We start from the raw sequence: 18,883 nt of genomic DNA on the forward strand, positions 1-18,883 counted from the left end.
TAATATTTACATGTTATTAGTATCTTCTGATAACAATCATGTCTCATCTTAAAACAAAATGCAATCTATTAGCTTTCACAATGTAAGTAGGTATAACTAGCTGTCCGATAACACATTCTGATGGAATGGCTTGTCCTGCACTTTGGAAAAACCCAGAGTTCATTGAGTGAATGTTTGAAAAAGATCTTGATTCCTTTCTAAACATAGCAATGTGAATGCAAAAGAGGACTCGGACCACAAAATAGGTGAAGTGAACTGGCAAAATAGTTAAGTCCTCATTCAAAGGCAAGGGCACTTTAAAGAGGACTAATATCGGTTCTTAATATGTGAAAACACCCTAAGGCAACTTTTGTCTCTGGTTATTGAGCGCCAAGACAGCATTGATTGTCTTTGGTTATTGTGGTCCACTTAATTACACAACTTACATTATAAGTATATATATCTGTGGAGAATGTTAGAACAATGTCTTATGACCGATATACATTCTGTCATTATTGTAAGCAAAGGGGACACTGGGAAACAAGTGCCTTAATAAAGCAGGGATCCAGAGGGAGTTAAACAAGCAATTGAGTTCAGCGCCTGCATTGGGGTAGAATTACCCTTTAAAATGTTTATGCATGAACAGGAATGGCACTGTAGCGCGGTAGTTACACAGAACCATGGAGGAAAAAAAAAGACAAGTCAGGCACTGGAGGAAATCGACTTTTGGAAAGAGAAATGCCACCATGCCTATTAGTACAAGCAACTGAAATGGTTCTGCATAACATCCCCTCCATTACTATGGGTCAAAAAGTAGATTTGTATGTTCCATATGCAGTAGCGACTATAGTTAATAGTACAAAACATTACCAACGACTGCTGAGAGACAAGGCAAGAAGGGCCTTCTATGCCATCAAAAGAAACACAAAATACTTGAATCAGTTTTTGCCCTTCTTGGTTGTGAGGTATGGGTTCCATTCACCAATCAAGATTTCACAAAATGGGACAAACACCAAATTTAGACTCTGCATGCAGAATTCTGCAAAAATATTCTCTGTGTCCAACGTAAAACACCAAATAATGCAGAGCAGAATTAGGCCGATACCCACTAATGATCAAAAAGAGCTTTTCCATTCTACAACCACCTAAAAGGAAGAGATTCCCAAACCTTCCATAACAAAGCAATCACCTACAGAGAGATGAACCTGGAGAAGAGTCTCCTAAGCAAGCTGGTCCGGTCGCTCTGTTCACAAACAGACCCTACAGAGCCTCAACACAGCAACATAATTAGACCCAACCACGAGGAAAACAGAGATTTACTTGACAATTTGAAAGAATTTACAAAAAAAAAAAGAAAACTACAATGCTATTTGAGAGGGGAGAGGTGGAGAGAGAGAGAGACAGGGGAGGTGGAGAGAGAGTGTGTGTGTGTGTGTGTGGGGGGGGGGGGGGGGGGGGGGGGGGGTTGTAGAGTGGGAGTGAGTGAGGGGACGAGGGGAGATGGGGTAAGAGAGGGAACAGGGGGAGTTGATCCAAAAGAATGTTTGGCTCCAAAGGCTGCAAATACAGTAAGGGTTAGGGTAACCCTAACCCACACACTGTAGTCCACATTCACTGATGCACTACTAAAAGTGAACCACTCTTATCAGTATTTATTGAGGGGTCAAAAGGATGCTGCTCTGCTCGCTGTGTTCTCCTGCTGTCCCCTGGCATCCTGCAGCGTCACAGTCCCAGACGGGGGGGGGTGTGGTGTGTGTGTGACTGGTGTTGGTGTAGTCCCTCTTGGGGGAGGTCTAACTCCAGCTGCTGGCCCGGGAAACTCTTGGACTCCTTCCTCACTGGAACACACACACACACATACATAATCAGTAATATTATGACAAAATACATTTAGCATCAGCAATATTCAGTGATACTCAGTAGTATTCAGTAAAATTCTGTAATACTCAGTAATATGCAGTAGTATTATTCACAGCTGTAGATGGGTCTCTTCTCTTCACGGTTAAATGAGGAGGAGTAGGTGGAGTCAAAGTAGTGAGAGAACTGTGAAAGAGAGGAATGGACAGATATCAGGGAGGTGGAAGAAATAAACACTATGGCCAAAAGTATGTGGACAACCCTTCAGTGACCGCCTGCAGGGAGAATCTTTGTAGCGGGGCAGGGGGAAAAAAAAGAGGGAGGAGCATCGGCCTATTCACATTAGAATGGGTGGGAGATGAGGAAATGTTGGACAGGCAAGGAGCCATGACTGAGTCAAATAGGAATCCTGACTTAATGAAGTGGTGATTAAAGAGCTCAGCCATGTGCTTCTTGTCAGTAACATTGAAGGACATGGGCAGCTGTGAGGTGGGTTTATTCTCCAGGTCTTTAACCGTTTTCCAGAACTTCTTGGGGTTAGACCTACAGAGAGAGAACTGCTCCTTAAAGTAACTACCTTTGACCTTCCGGATAGCCTGAGTGCACTTATTTCTCATTTGCCTGAACGAGAGCCAGTCAGCCCGAGTATGCGTGGCTGAGCCTTTTGCCAAATGCGATTCTTGAGTTGGAGTAACTCTGCAAGATCACGGTCGAACCAGGGGCTGAACCTGTTTTTAATTCTCATTTTCTTCATGGGGGCGTTTGTTAACAATACCACTGAAAATTTCAAAAAAGAAGGCCCAGGCGTCTTCAACAGAGGGGATCAAGCTGATTCTATACCAATAAACAGAGGCCAGTTCATGAAGGAAGGACGTTTTTTTTACCAAGCGTCTATGACAAATCAGGACAGGTTGTTTCACTGATCCGCCATCACGAACACAGGCTGTAAAACAGTGATCACTAAGGTCATTACAGAAAACCACCACACTGATAACTATCAGGAATATTTGTGAGGATAACATCGTGGAGAGTAGCCTTTTCTGGGTGAGAGCTTAGGGCAGGTAGGGTACAGGCTGGGGCTGATGGAGGACAATAACACCCAGCAACAGTCAACAAATAACTATTTGAAAGTTTAATGCTTAAAACCAGAAAATCTAATTGTTTGGGGACAGACTTGGTGGAGACAACCGTGCACTGAAGGTGATCCTTGGTAAAGATTGCCACTCCTCCACCTTTGGAAGATCCGTCTTGCCGAAAAAGGTTATAACCAGAAAGGTTCAATACATGCTTCCTTAACAACGTCTCAGTAATGACCAACACACCTCGATTGGAGCTGTGAACCCACACTTTCAATTGATCCATTTTAGGTAATAAGCGTCCTGTTATGGTGAGTGAATGAGGACCCAAAAGCGAACTAACTTAAACAGAGCTTCTTTAATAACCAAACATAGGTAGGCTCAGATAGACCGGCAGATTCCGACAGGACAGGACAAGGTTACAGCAAACATGACGATAGTCTGGCTCAGGCATGAAACACAACAAACAAGAATCCGACAAGGACAGGAACAGAAACAGAGAGAGATATAGGGACCTAATCAGAGGGAAAAAGGGAACAGGTGGGAAACGGGGTGAATGGGTAGTCAGAGGAGACAAGGAACAGCTGGGGGAAAGCGGGGGAGAAAAGGTAACCTAACAACGACCAGCAGAGGGAGACAGGGTGAAGGGAAAGGACAGAGACAAGACACAACATGACAGTACATGACAGTACCCCCCCACTCACCGAGCGCCTCCTGGCGCACTCGAGGAGGAAACCTGGCGGCAACGGAGGAAATCCTCGATCAGCGCACGGTCCAGCACGTCCCGAGAGGGAACCCAACTCCTCTCCTCAGGACCGTACCCCTCCCAATCTACGAGGTACTGGTGACCACGGCCCCGAGGACGCGTGTCCAAAATTCTACGGACCCTGTAGATGGGTGCGCCCTCGACAAGGATGGGGGGGGGGGGGGGGGGGAGGACGAGCGGGGGCGCGAAGGACGGGCTTGATGCAGGAGACATGGAAGACCGGGTGGACGCGACGAAGGTATCGCGGAAGAAGAAGTCGAACTGCGACAGGATTAATGACCCGAGAAATACGGAACGGACCAATGAACCGCGGGGTCAACTTGCGAGAAGCCGTCTTAAGGGGAAGGTTCTGAGTGGAGAGCCAAACTCTCTGACCGCGACAATATCTAGGACTCTTAGTTCTACGCTTATTAGCAGCCCTCACAGTCTGCGTCCTATAACGGCAAAGTGCAGACCTGACCCTCTTCCAGGTGCGCTCGCAACGTTGGACAAAAGCCTGAGCGGAGGGGACGCTGGACTCGGCGAACTGAGATGAGAACAGCGGAGGCTGGTACCCGAGGCTACTCTGAAAAGGAGATAGCCCGGTCGCAGACGAAGGAAGCGAGTTGTGGGCGTATTCTGCCCAGGGGAGCTGTTCTGACCAAGACGCAGGGTTACGAAAAGAAAGACTGCGTAAGATGCGACCAATAGTCTGATTGGCCCGTTCTGCTTGACCGTTAGACTGGGGGTGAAAGCCGGAAGAGAGACTGACGGAAGCCCCAATCAAACGGCAAAACTCCCTCCAAAATTGAGACGTGAATTGCGGACCTCTGTCCGAAACGACGTCTGACGGAAGGCCATGAATTCTGAAAACATTCTCGATGATGATTTGTGCCGTCTCTTTAGCAGAAGGAAGCTTAGCAAGGGGAATGAAATGAGCCGCCTTAGAGAACCTATCGACAACCGTAAGAATAACAGTCTTCCCCGCTGACGAAGGCAGTCCGGTGACAAAATCTAAGGCGATGTGAGACCACGGTCGAGAGGGAATAGGAAGCGGCCTGAGACGGCCGGCAGGAGGAGAGTTACCGGACTTAGTCTGCGCGCAGACCGAACAAGCAGCCACGAAACGACGCGTGTCATGCTCCCGGGTGGGCCACCAAAAACGCTGGCGAATGGAAGCAAGCGTACCCCGAACGCCAGGGTGGCCGGCTAACTTGGCAGAGTGAGCCCACTGAAGAACGGCCACACGAGTAGGAACGGGAACGAAAAGAAGGTTCCTAGGACAAGCGCGCGGCGACGGAGTGTGAGTGAGCGCTTGTTTTACCTGCCTCTCAATTCCCCAGACAGTCAACCCGACAACACGCCCCTCAGGGAGAATCCCCTCGGGGTCAGTGGAGGCTACTGAAGAACTGACGAGACAAAGCATCAGGCTTGGTGTTCTTAGAGCCCGGACGATAAGAAATCACGAACTCGAAACGAGCGAAAAACAGCGCCCAACGCGCCTGACGCGCATTAAGTCGTTTGGCAGAACGGATGTACTCAAGGTTCCTATGGTCAGTCCAAACGACAAAAGGAACGGTCGCCCCCTCCAACCACTGTCGCCATTCGCCTAGGGCTAACCGGATGGCGAGCAGTTCGCGGTTACCCACATCATAGTTACGTTCCGACGGCGACAGGCGATGAGAAAAATACGCGCATGGGTGGACCTTGTCGTCAGAGAGGGAGCGCTGAGAAAGGATGGCTCCCACGCCCACCTCTGACGCGTCAACCTCGACAACGAACTGTCTAGAGACGTCAGGTGTAACAAGGATAGGAGCGGATGTAAAACGATTCTTGAGGAGATCAAAAGCTCCCTGGGCGGAAACGGACCACTTAAAGCACGTCTTGACAGAAGTAAGGGCTGTGAGAGGAGCTGCCACCTGACCGAAATTACGGATGAAACGACGATAGAAGTTCGCGAAGCCGAGAAAGCGCTGCAGCTCGACGCGTGACTTAGGGACGGGCCAATCAATGACAGCTTGGACCTTAGCGGGATCCATCTTAATGCCTTCAGCGGAAATAACAGAACCGAGAAATGTGACGGAGGAGGCGTGAAAAGTGCACTTCTCAGCCTTCACAAAAAGACAATTCTCTAAAAGGCGCTGGAGGACACGTCGAACGTGCTGAACATGAATCTGGAGTGACGGTGAAAAAAATCAGGATATCGTCAAGGTAAACGAAAACAAAGATGTTCAGCATGTCTCTCAGGACATCATTGACTAATGCCTGAAAGACAGCTGGAGCGTTAGCGAGGCCGAAAGGAAGAACCCGGTATTCAAAGTGCCCTAACGGAGTGTTAAACGCCGTCTTCCACTCGTCCCCCTCCCTGATGCGCACGAGATGGTAAGCGTTACGAAGGTCCAACTTAGTGAAAAACCTGGCTCCCTGCAGGATCTCGAAGGCTGAAGACATAAGAGGAAGCGGATAACGATTCTTCACTGTTATGTCATTCAGCCCTCGATAATCTATGCAGGGGCGCAGAGACCCGTCCTTCTTCTTGACAAAAAAAAACCCCGCTCCGGCGGGAGAGGAGGAGGGGACTATGGTACCGGCGTCAAGAGCTACAGACAAATAATCTTCGAGAGCCTTACGTTCGGGAGCCGACAGAGAGTATAGTCTACCCCGGGGGGGGGGGGTGGTTCCCGGAAGGAGATCAATACTACAATCATACGACCGGTGTGGAGGAAGAGAGGTGGCCCTGGACCGACTGAACACCGTGCGCAGATCGTGATATTCCTCCGGCACCCCTGTCAAATCACCAGGCTCCTCCTGTGAAGAAGAGACAGAGGAAACAGGAGGGATAGCAGACATTAAACATTTCACATGACAAGAGACGTTCCAGGAGAGGATAGAATTACTAGACCAATTAATGGAAGGATTATGACAAACTAGCCAGGGATGGCCCAAAACAACAGGTGTAAAAGGTGAACGAAAAATTAAAAAAGAAATGGTTTCACTATGATTACCAGAAACAGTGAGGGTTAAAGGTAGCGTCTCACGCTGAATCCTGGGGAGAGGACTACCATCCAGGGCGAACAAGGCCGTGGGCTCCTTTAACTGTCTGAGAGGAATGTCATGTTCCCGAGCCCAGGTCTCGTCCATAAAACAGCCCTCCGCCCCAGAGTCTATTAAGGCACTGCAGGAAGCTGACGAACCGGTCCAGCGTAGATGGACCGACAAGGTAGTGCAGGATCTTGAAGGAGAGACAGGAGTAGTAGCGCTCACCAGTAGCCCTCCGCTTACTGACGAGCTCTGGCCTTTTACTGGACATGAAGTGACAAAATGACCAGCGGAACCGCAATAGAGACAGAGGCGGTTGGTGATTCTCCGTTCCCTCTCCTTAGTCGAGATGCGGATACCTCCCAGCTGCATGGGCTCAGCACCCGAGCCGGCAGAGGAAGATGGTAGTGATGCGGAGAGGGAGGCGACGGAGAGCGCGAGCTCCTTTCCACGAGCTCGGTGACGAAGATCAACCCGTCGCTCAATGCGAATAGCGAGTTCAATCAAGGAATCCACGCTGGAAGGAACCTCCCGGGAGAGAATCTCATCCTTTACCTCTGCGCGGAAACCCTCCAGAAGACGAGCGAGCAAGGCCGGCTCGTTCCAGCCACTGGAGACAGCAAGAGTGCGAAACTCAATAGAGTAGTCTGTTATGGATCGATTGCCTTGACATAGGGAAGACAGGGCCCTGGAAGCCTCCTCCCCAAAAACAGATCGATCAAAAACCCGTATCATCTCCTCCTTAAAGTCCTGATACTGGTTAGTACACTCAGCCCTTGCCTCCCAGATTGCCGTGCCCCACTCACGAGCCCGTCCAATAAGGAGAGATATGACGTAGGCGACACGAGCAGTGCTCCTGGAGTAAGTGTTGGGCTGGAGAGAAAACACAATATCACACTGGGTGAGGAACGAGCGGCATTCAGTGGGCTCCCCAGAGTAACACGGCGGGTTATTGATTCTGGGCTCCGGAGATTCGAAAGCCCTGGAAGTGGCCGGTGGATCGAGGCGGAGATGGTGAACCTGTTCTGTGAGGTTGGAGACTTGGGTGGCCAGGGTCTCAACGGCATGTCGAGCAGCAGACACTTCCTGCTCGTGTCTGCCTAGCATCGCTCCCTGGATCCCGACGGCTGAGTGGAGAGGATCCGAAGTCGCTGGGTCCATTCGTGGTCGGATTCTTCTGTTATGGTGAGTGAATGAGGACCCAAAAGCGAACTAACTTAAACAGAGCTTCTTTAATAACCAAACATAGGTAGGCTCAGATAGACCGGCAGATTCCGACAGGACAGGACAAGGTTACAGCAAACATGACGATAGTCTGGCTCAGGCATGAAACACAACAAACAAGAATCCGACAAGGACAGGAACAGAAACAGAGAGAGATATAGGGACCTAATCAGAGGGAAAAAGGGAACAGGTGGGAAACGGGGTGAATGGGTAGTCAGAGGAGACAAGGAACAGCTGGGGGAAAGCGGGGGAGAAAAGGTAACCTAACAACGACCAGCAGAGGGAGACAGGGTGAAGGGAAAGGACAGAGACAAGACACAACATGACAGTACATGACACGTCCAGTGTTAACGTGCAGAAAACCCTGGCTTTTACGAGAGCAGAAATCAGTGAAGCACAAGTCATAATTGGGGCTAGCAACAGATGGGCCCGGGTGTACATACAGATTTCCAGATATCATCAGCAGTAAAACAATCAAAGCACGGCAGAGGACAGGGAGAGCTCTGCAGTGTTGATTTATGATATCTGAATGTGCATGAGAAGGCAACAAGATCATATTGTACAGCAATTTCATCAGGTAACATGAATACGAGAGGTGGTTAGAATAGGATGGGAGGCCAAACAGTCTGTGGGAACAGTGTGGGAACAAACAGTCTGTCCCATGGTTAGGTAAACAAGAATGTTCATAGTCAACAAAGCATTCAGGAGCCCTGAGGCAAATGGTATAAAGCACAAGATAAAAAAAATAACAACTTGGGGCTAGCCATTGTAAGTTCAGAGTCACTCGCCCCAACAGTGTATGTGTGCTGGAGGCGAGCGAAAGCGGAGTGTGGTGGGGGTACCTGTACCAGACAGGGGGAGACAGGCCAGGGAGAGAGGGGTGAGTGTACCTGTACCAGACAGGGGGAGACAGGAGAGGACAGATGGTGAACAAAGAGGGGTGAGTGTGGTGGAGGTACCTGTACCAGACAGGGGGAGACAGGAGAGGGCAGATGGTGAACAAAGAGGGGTGAGTGTGGTGGAGGTACCTGTACCAGACAGGGGGAGACAGGAGAGGGCAGAAGAGGTACACGTCGCCAGGTGGAATCCAAGCAGCAGTGTAGTAGGCAACAGGAGTAGGCGTCACACCCACTTGGGAGAATTACTTCTGGAGGCAGATTTCTTGTAGAAAATGCCAGTGGACGGTCTCTGAACAGTGGGAGAGGGCTTCAAGGCCTCTGGATTTGGGTGGGGTAGCCTGTGAGACTCCTGACATTTGTTGGGCTCAAAGGCCTCGACACCTCTCACTTCACACCTCAGTACTAATTGAAGTTGTATCTGTTCTGTCTCAGTTCCATGTTGGATGGTGTCCTCAGGTCTCTGCTGTTTACAGGCCACAGCACCCTCTGTACAAACAAAAGGAATCCTTGGTAGTAGTAATCCTTCCAGGCTTGTAGGTTTAGGTTGTAGGTTTGGAGTTTTGATCTGGAGTGAAGGTTATGCTGTATATGTCCCTGCCAAAAAATCCAAGTTTATCTAACTCCAAATCTATCCTTTTGTAAAAAAAAAAAACATGCAGCTGTGTCTCTCTCTCCCTTCCTCTGTCTGTAGTGAAAATACATTTCACAAATAAACTTTTAACAAGGCACACCTGTTAATTCAAATGCATTCCAGGTGACTACCTCATGAAGCTGGTTCAGAGAATTCCAAGAGTGTGTAAAGCTGTCATCAAGGCAAAGGGTGGCTACTTTGAAGAATCTCAAACATAAAATGCATTTTTATTTGTTTTTGGTCACTACATGATTCCATACGTGTTATTTCATAGGTGGAGGTCTTCAGTATTATTTGACAATGTAGAAAATAGTAGAAATAAATAAAAACCCTTGAATGAGTAGGTGTCCAAACTTTTGACTGGTACTGTGTAAAAATCGAGGACACAGACATGCAATCTCCATAGACAAACATTCCCCCCACATTCTGACATTGCATTTTTGTCCCCCCGTTTTAACATTGCAATGTGATACAAAAAAAGGATCTGCTTTCGGACCATGCGGACACCTCCGAGTGGTCGGGTGGGCTGTTTGGAGAAGTCCGTTGACTGGATTTAGGACCAAGGACACCACAGAGCAGGCTGACAGGCTGTGTGAGGGCAAAGCTTCTGGAAGGCTGGCTGGACCAGCACGGGAGAGTTGAGCATAGTTCAGTGTGTATGTGTTGCACTCTTTCGCCGAGTTGTAAAAGCAAGCAGAGCAGAAACTGGCTAATCTTTAGTTGACTGATGTAGCTGGCAAGGTAACTGCTGTTTAACATAAAAAACAAGTGTTTTTTATTCAGTGCTGAGCTAGTATTGTAACTGTCATGTAACGTTAGCTAATGTTTCATACCCTCTCGAATGAGGTGAATGAATAAACTACGCTAGCTAGTAGCTACCACAGCCAGGTCAGCTCTAGCCTCTAGATATCTGTCAGATAGCATTAATAGCCACGTTTTTTTACAGCTGTTGTTTGTATGGAGATTTTTTGTAGCCTTTGTTTTGACCCGTTTCAAAATATGTAATTGAACTTGGCTAGCTTTCACCAGTTGATGTACCATTGGAGAGAGAGTGAGCTGGCCAAAAGTTTGTTAACGTTAGCTATTCTTTTTTTTTCCTCAATCACACTAGACCTGAATTAAATGTTGAAAACATCAACCAAAAGATTGAAGATTGATATTCTACATTTCTTCAGTGCAATGAGAGTTTAGTCAGTATGGCAATGTAACATTATTGATCTGTCAGTTTCCCTAGCTAGTTCCCTACTTTTCACACTGACAGTAATAAACAGCTGACATAACAGGCCGATTTCTTCATCCCATCCACATTTGCAGCTTTTCATACTGCACTCCTCCTTTCTGTCCGACTCCCATCCGCTACCGGTCCCAAACCCAACCGCATTGTTATTGTAGGCTATGTGACGCAGCTCACCTGCCAGCCATGGTCCCAGCAATTTTTTCCCTTATTGTCAATATCAAATGTGCAAAAATAACTTCAGAAATAGTTTCTCACATGGTCCTTACATTGTAATAGAGGTGTCAGGTAGCCTAGTGGTTAGAGCGTTGGGTCAGTAACCAGCAGGTAGACTAGTGGTTAGAGCGCTGAGCCAGTAATCAGCAGGCAGCCTAGTGGTTAGAGCGTTGGGCAAGTAACTGAAAGGTTGTTGGATCGAATCCCTGAGCTGACAAGGTAAAACTCTGTTCCATCTCCGAACAAGGCAGTTAACTCACTGTTCCCCTCTCATTGTAAACAACAATTTGTTCGTAACCGACTTGCCGAGTTAAATAAAGGTTCAATTAATAATAATTGTTTTACAGGGCTATAATCAGACAATATATTAGATGTAGTTTGAAGAGAGCAGAGTTGGAGAGACTTTCTCTTCAGCTTTTTATTTTTTTATAGCCTACCTTTTGGGAATGGAAGCTTTCAGACAGAAATATGGTGATCAATATTTAGGCCTATTTCTGGGCAATGTAGGAAACTATAGCCTAATCATAGTCCTATTTAGGAAGTCCATCTCCTTGGAAAGTTAACTGCCCAGTGCTTCTCCGCCCATGCATAGGCTATAACATCCTCTAATTGAAAACACACCTGATCTCGCAGGTATGGCTACTGAACTGGAAGCAGCAACAATGATGACATTTGATTTCAAACCTTTTCCCCTGGTAATTAAAAAATGAAAGGTGTGAAATGGGAAGGAAAATGTGTTGGGAGAAAATGGAGTTATTGACTGGACAGGTGGGGGTTGCGCGTGCAGGCGGCTCGGGCCGACTGGTCGGTCTGGCTGAAATTTGATATAAAGGATGTCTTAGTAAAGACAATCAAAATACTTTATTTTTTAAAGAGTTGATTACTTTTTGTTCTAAATCGAGACGGCATAATGTATTGTGTAAAAATGCGGGAAATTAGCTTTAGACGCCCAAAATAATTTCTCCCCCAGACCCTCGCCAGGTTAAGTTCCCCCCACTAACCTTAGTCTAACTTGTAAAGGTAGGAAGGAGTCTGATGTGAAAATAGGAGTCTAACCTGTAAGAGTAGGGGTCTGGCCGGTGAAGGGGCCAAACCTGTGAATGAATCTAAGCTGTGAAGGTAGGGGTCTGACCTGTGAAGGTTGGGGTCTGACCTGTGAAGGAAGGGGTCTGACCTGTGAAGGAAGGGGTCTGGCTTTCCGGTATTGAGTGATGTCTTTTTGTTGTTCGACCCAGTTACCGATCAGAGTCCTGGTACCATATCCGTCCTCGCTGGTTCCGCAGCGCCAGCCATACTGATGGAACTTGTCCTCCGGCCGTGCGTCGCTCCATACCTCACTCTGCCCAGACGCACGCAGCATGTAGTGGAACGGAGGAGAGGAAAAAGTCCATGGGAACGACATCCTGCTGCGAGGGAGACAAGGGTAGTAGATACAATATTTTTTGGCCTAAAAATACACAAATCAGATATAACATATTGCCCATTATGGTTGTGAGTTTCACTCACCAACCAAGAATTCACAAAATGGGACAAATACCAAATTGAGACTGCATGCAGAATTCTGCAAAAACATTCCTCAGTTTACAACGTAAAACACCAAATATTGCATGCAGAGCAGAATTCCCACTAATTATAAAAATCCAGAACAGAGACATTAAATTCTACAATTACCTAAAAGGATGCGATTCTCAAACCTTTCCTAACAAAGCACTCACCTACAGAGAGAGGTGAACCTGGAGAAGAGTCACCTCAGCCAGCTGGTTCTGAGGCTCTGTACAAACACGCCATAGAGCCCCAGGACAGCAACATAATTAGACCCAACCAAATTATGAGAAAACATAAGCATTTCAACCTGATGATCTCACTCTCAGTAGCTGATGTGAGTAAGACTTCTAACCCACTGAGAGACCAGCAAAAATTGACTTTTCATTTATCTGCATGTTCAGGCCTTATGGTAAAACATTTCATTGTGAGGCTAAATATGTTATTTTCAGGACAACCAGGGCTACAAGTAGAACACAAAATGTTACATAAATAGTTGCATTCATGAGTTTTATTGACAAATATCAATATATACAGTGGAGCAAGAAAGTATTTAGTCAGCCACCAATTGTGCAAGTTCTCCCACTTAAAAAGATGAGTCCTGTAATTTTCATCATAGGTACACTTCAACTATGACAGACAAAATGAGAAAAAAAATTCAGAAAATCACATTGTAGGATTTTTATGAATTTATTTGCAAATTATGGTGGAAAATAAGTATTTGGTCACCTACAAACAAGCAAGATTTCTGGCTCTCACAGACCTGTAACAACTTCTTTAAGAGGCTCCTCTGTCCTCCACTCGTTACCTGTATTAATGGCACCTGTTTGAACTTGTTATCAGTATAAAAGACACCTGTCCACAACCTCAAACAGTCACACTCCAAACTCCACTATAGCCAAGACCAAAGAGCTGTCAAAAGACACCAGAAACAAAATTGTAGACCTGCACCAGGCTGGGAAGACCGAATCTAGTCTACACCAATACAAAGGACTTATGTAAAAATCAGGATGGAAATAAACTTTTCATAAACCCTTAACATTGGAAAGAACTTCAAAAACAGCTATATTCTTTTGCGTGGGTTGTATTACCAACAAATGATTACACACACACACAAAACAAAATGAGTTCTGGTTCCTCCTGTAATGTCCTGTACCTCGGGCCTAAAAAAAAAAAAAGTCCAGCCCGGTAAAGGAGTTCAGGGAACTCAAGTGACCTTAGTCACGCAATGTTTGTCCGTTCAGTAAACCCAGTATTAAATCATACAATCAATATAACAATTATTTTACCACACAACTTTAAAGCGTATCAACTCTTACTAAGTCCTCAACTACAACTAACTACATAAATCATCACCGTATACATCACATCAAAACAAATGAAATACCGTATACAAAAAGGTGGTAGTCGGTCAGTCAGACAATCCGCCACTAGATCTCCAGCGGAGAAAGGCCACGAAGAACAGAGAGGTGTAGTCCACGGACGCAAAGAGTGGATCCGATCCTGGGTAAAATCTATTAGGCTACAAAACAAACGGAATAGAGACGCTTCGGAACTGAGGGTTGAACACATCCTCATTCACGTCGCCATCACAACTCCACTTTTGCGCAGATGATGCTGGCTATTTAATTGGGAATTAAAGGGAAAGCGCCCTATTGGAAGGAGAAGCACTATTTAATTGGGAATTAAAGGGAAAGCGCCCTATTGGAAGGAGAGGCACTATTTAATTGGGAATTAAAGGGAAAGCGCCCTATTGGAAGGAGAAGCACTATTTAATTGGGAATTAAAGGGAAAGCGCCCTATTGGAAGGAGAAGCACTATTTAATTGGGAATTAAAGGGAAAGCGCCCTATTGGAAGGAGAGGCACTATTTAATTGGGAATTAAAGGGAAAGCGCCCTATTGGAAGGAGAAGCACGATTTAATTGGGAATTAAAGGGAAAGCGCCCTATTGGAAGGAGAAGCACTATTTAATTGGGAATTAAAGGGAAAGCGCCCTATTGGAAGGAGAGGCACTATTTAATTGGGAATTAAAGGGAAAGCGCCCTATTGGAAGGAGAAGCACTATTTAATTGGGAATTAAAGGGAAAGCGCCCTATTGGAAGGAGAAGCACTATTTAATTGGGAATTAAAGGGAAAGCGCCCTATTGGAAGGAGAAGCACTATTTAATTGGGAATTAAAGGGAAAGCACCCTATTGGAAGGAGAGGCACTATTTAATTGGTAATTAAAGGGAAAGCGCCCTATTGGAAGGAGAAGCACTATTTAATTGGGAATTAAAGGGAAAGCGCCCTATTGGAAGGAGAAGCACTATTTAATTGGGAATTAAAGGGAAAGCGACCTATTGGAAGGAGAAGAACAGACGGTTCAGAAAAATTCAGGGCCGTCACAATATGGACGGAAATAATCGAACAAAAGGACCAATTGTGATGTTTATGGGATATATTGGAGTGCCAACAAGAGAAGCTTGTCAAAGGTAAGGCATGTTTTATATTTTATTTCAGCGTTTTGTGTAGCGCCTGCAGGGTTGAAATATGCTACTCTTTGTTTACTGCTGGTGCGATCATCAGATAATAGCTTCTTATGCTTTCACCGAAAAGCTTTTTAAAAATCGGACATGTTGGCTGGATTCACAAAGAGTGTAACTTTAATTGAGCATCTTACATGTGTGATTTAAGGAAAGTTTGATTTTTATATCAATTTATTTGAATTTGCCGTGCCGCATTTTCCCTGGTTTTTGGCCAAGTGGGACACAAGCGTCCCCTATACCATAAGAAGTTAAAGCTTGGTCGCAAATGGGTCTTCTAAATGGACAATGACCCCAAGCATACTTCTAAATTTGTGGCCAAATGGCTTAAGGACAACAAAGTCAAGGTATTGGAGTGGCCATCACAAAGCCCTGACATCAATCCTATAGAACATTTTTGGGCAGAACTGAAAAAGCGTGTGCGAGCAAGGAGGCCTACAAACCTGATTCAGTAACACCAGCTCTGTCAGGAGGAATGGGCTAACATTTACCCATTTTTTTGTGGGAAGCTTGTGGAAGGCTACCAAAAATGTTTGACCCAAGTTAAACAATTTAAAGGCAATGCTACCAAATTCAAAGTTATTTATTTACATAAAGACATTGGTGAGGCAGCTGAGAAATAGTGTATTTTTTCTGCAATTCCTTAGATCAGTCTCAAACCTGCCCCACCTATCCCATGCTTATTGCTGGACTTTCACATAGAGGTTACTAGGTCACCCAGTTCAAACCACAATTGAAAAATAAAACAAATGTGGCTTGTTAGTCAAGTGTTCTGCCTTACAATAATAAATATAATAACTCATAAAATGCTATTTATTACTACAATGGTATTAACTAACATTATATTATTACTAAAATAGTTTCTAATAGTGTTCTAGTCCACCCTACCCTAGAATTAGGGTTAGGGTTAAGGCTAAAATAGGTTATATGTAGGGTTAGAGTTTCTGTATAGCCCTCTGTGACATCTGCTGATGTTAAAAGGGCTTTATAAATACATTTGATTATTAGGTTTAGGGTTTTTTAGGCCTTCTCTGGTTACTTCATACCTCATTCGCGACTAGGCTCATAATCTGAAGTAGAAACTGCGTCAGATCTACAAATCAATGAGCTAGACCTATCCATATTGCTTACAACGCAGTGAACCTGCACAGTATTCCCTCAATTCGACGCCTACCAACAACGATTTCGACGCATATCAAATTATCCATCAGCCATTTAGAAACAACAAATCAAAGTGTATTTCTTAATTAAAAAATGTCATCTGGCTGTTTAAATCGGCCACATCTTGAAAAAGGGGACATGGACATGCGTTTTGTTTAGGTTTAGACAGTTTTCTGAAATAAAATATGGTTAACTATGACCAAAAAATGTTTACCGTTTTAACACTTTGCGCCAGCCATGATAGATATGTTGGTCAACACAAGGTGAACAATGAGTTTGCGCATCAAGTAGCTGTGACCTTGTTAATGATACGTTAGATGAAGTAATCCTACGAGAGAACAATGACCTGGGAAAAGAGCGTTCTGAAGGCAGTTGGTTCCACGGGAGTTCAATACAACTAAGGGAGCTGGCAGTTTGAATAATGCATAAAACAAGTAGTTTTTCCGCAGCTACTTCAAAACTACACCAAGCAGCTGGGACATATTGCAATTTTATGAAACTGGGCTCCACGGCAGATGCAATGAACTAGTTATCAGAAAAAAAACATTGTTGTAAAGTGTCCAGCCTAACCATATCTAAATATCCTACTATCAAATAGCCTTTCTGTAATTCACATCTCAATGGCAAGGAGAACAAGAGTGCACGACCACACACACACACGGCGCAGGCCCTGGTAGAAACTGGACCATATTTTCCAAACAGTAAACCTAATTTCCACCCAGGAATGTGTAAATGTCCCTTTTGACCGGGATAAACGGTACAACGTGAGGTATTTAGTTGGTAATGGCCTGAAGTAAATATCTAAATTTCTACTTACATACTTCTTACCTGCTGACAGCGTGAACTGGACTTGGGGACAGAACTCCTGCACGCTCCTCTATTGTCAAGCGTTTCCTTGGCGATGTGACACAACCAGCAGCTCTGCGCAAACAGCGGATCCGTCCACATAAGCCCTATGGGTGCCTTCGTAAATGTACAGTTTTTTTAAAAACTTATTTTATTTTTTATTTCATTAACAACGAATCAAGATTACAATATATACAATTGAAAAAAACATTTTATATAAAAAACTGTATATATATATATATATATATATATATATATTCACACATATATATATATATATATATATATATATATATATATATATATATATATATATATATATATATATATATATATATCTATACACACACACACACACATTCCTAAGACCTTTCTCACTTGGAAATCAGTATTAATAATAAGTATTATAACGAGCCTGGGTTTATAGGCGCGGATATCGACTCCGCCGCTTGAGCATGCTTTTGGGGCACATTCGATAGCGCGCTGGACATCGGTCTACCTGCTCCCTGCCTGTTTCATTACATTGGTCTCAGAAGTGATCGGACCTTGCATCCACGAACATGTCCTCTGCCGGTGAGCGCGTTCCTATAAGACGTTGAGTCACAAACTAGCGCAAGGACGCCCTCTGAAAGGAGAGAGTTGTGTACGGATCCTGGGTTTAAAAGCGCATATATCGTCGACTCTTGCCGCTTTAACACGCTTTATATCCTTGTCGCAGTCGATAACGCGCTGAACTTCGGAATAGAAGGTTGAGGGTTCGAGATCTGCTCCCTGCCTGTTTCATTACAGTAATAATAATAAGTATTAATACACGAATAGAAAAATAAGAGTTAATTCACTCTGGCTATCAACTCCGATTTCAGAGCACTCTCGACTGAGTGTGCCAGAGACAGAATAACTGAGAAATGTAAGAACACTCAACACATGTTGAATATGATGGTGTCAGTAAATGATGGCAAAAAAACGTAATTAAATTGTTGACAGCAGCACAGTTAGTCACCAATGCTATAGATAACATGAAAACATCCTAACCAGCTCTGCTAGGCCAGTAAAATGTTCAGAGTGAGATGCTCTTTCATTTGTGCCTGGAAGTAGCTAGCAAGCCAGCCAACATTAGCCCTTTTAATTTTTTTACAAATTAACAACAAATCAATACAAAAAGTACATGGGGAACACAAGTGTATATACAGTTGAAGTCAGAAGTTTAGATACACCTTAGCCAAATACATTTAAACTCAGTTTTTCACAATTTCAGTTTTTTAATCCCAGTAAAAAAATCCCTGTTTTAGGTCAGTTAGGATCACCACTTTATTTTAAGAATGTGAAATGTCAGAATAATAGTAGAGAGAATGATTTATTTCAGCTTTTATTTCTTTCATCAAATTCCCAGTGGGTCAGAAGTTTACATACACTCATTTAGTATTTGGTAGTGCGCCTTAAAATTGTTTAACTTCGGTCAAACGTTTCAGGTTGCCTTTCACAAGCTTCCCACAATAAATTAGGTGAATTATTGCCCATTCCTTCTGACAGAGTTGGTGTAACTGAGTCAGGTTTATAGGCCTTCTTGCTCGCACACGCTTTGTGATGGCTACTCCAATACCTTGACTTTGTTGTCCTTATGCCATTTTGCCAGAATTTTGGAAGTATGCTTGGGGTCATTTTATTTATTTATTTTACCTTTATTTAACCAGGTAGGCTCGTTGAGAACAAGTTCTCATTTGCAACTGCGACCTGGCCAAGATAAAGCATAGCAATTCGACACATACAACAACACAGAGTTACACATGGAATTGTCACGCCCTGGCCATAGAGAGGCTTCTTATTCTCTATTTTGGTTAGGCCAGGGTGTGACTAGGGTGGGCGTTCTATGTTCTTTTTTCTATGTTTTTGTATTTCTTTGTTTTTGGCCG

The 18,883-nt window shown here is 44.7% G+C and overlaps 1 protein-coding gene across 7 annotated transcripts; it reads right to left on the reverse strand.

The window, feature by feature from the left end:
- Window positions 1-1,616: 1,616 nt before the first annotated feature.
- c10h11orf1 (chromosome 10 C11orf1 homolog) lies at window positions 1,617-17,216 on the reverse strand. Of its 7 annotated transcripts, XM_036989515.1 has the most exons (5): window positions 16,956-17,216; window positions 12,616-12,671; window positions 12,033-12,306; window positions 1,953-2,022; window positions 1,617-1,817 (listed from the first exon to the last, which is right to left on the reverse strand). In XM_036989515.1, exons 3-5 carry the CDS (start codon window positions 12,300-12,302, stop codon window positions 1,702-1,704), a joined length of 456 nt encoding a protein of 151 aa, XP_036845410.1. In that variant the 5' UTR covers window positions 12,303-12,306; window positions 12,616-12,671; window positions 16,956-17,216; the 3' UTR covers window positions 1,617-1,701. The 7 variants fall into 7 exon arrangements, with proteins under 7 accessions (XP_036845410.1, XP_036845407.1, XP_036845409.1 ...); XM_036989512.1 differs by lacking the exon at window positions 12,616-12,671 and having other exon boundaries at window positions 16,945-17,216; XM_036989514.1 differs by lacking the exon at window positions 12,616-12,671 and having other exon boundaries at window positions 16,956-17,215.
- Window positions 17,217-18,883: the final 1,667 nt, after the last annotated feature.

Source organism: Oncorhynchus mykiss, chromosome 10, assembly GCF_013265735.2.
Source record: "Oncorhynchus mykiss isolate Arlee chromosome 10, USDA_OmykA_1.1, whole genome shotgun sequence".
Classification (NCBI taxonomy): domain Eukaryota; kingdom Metazoa; phylum Chordata; class Actinopteri; order Salmoniformes; family Salmonidae; genus Oncorhynchus; species Oncorhynchus mykiss.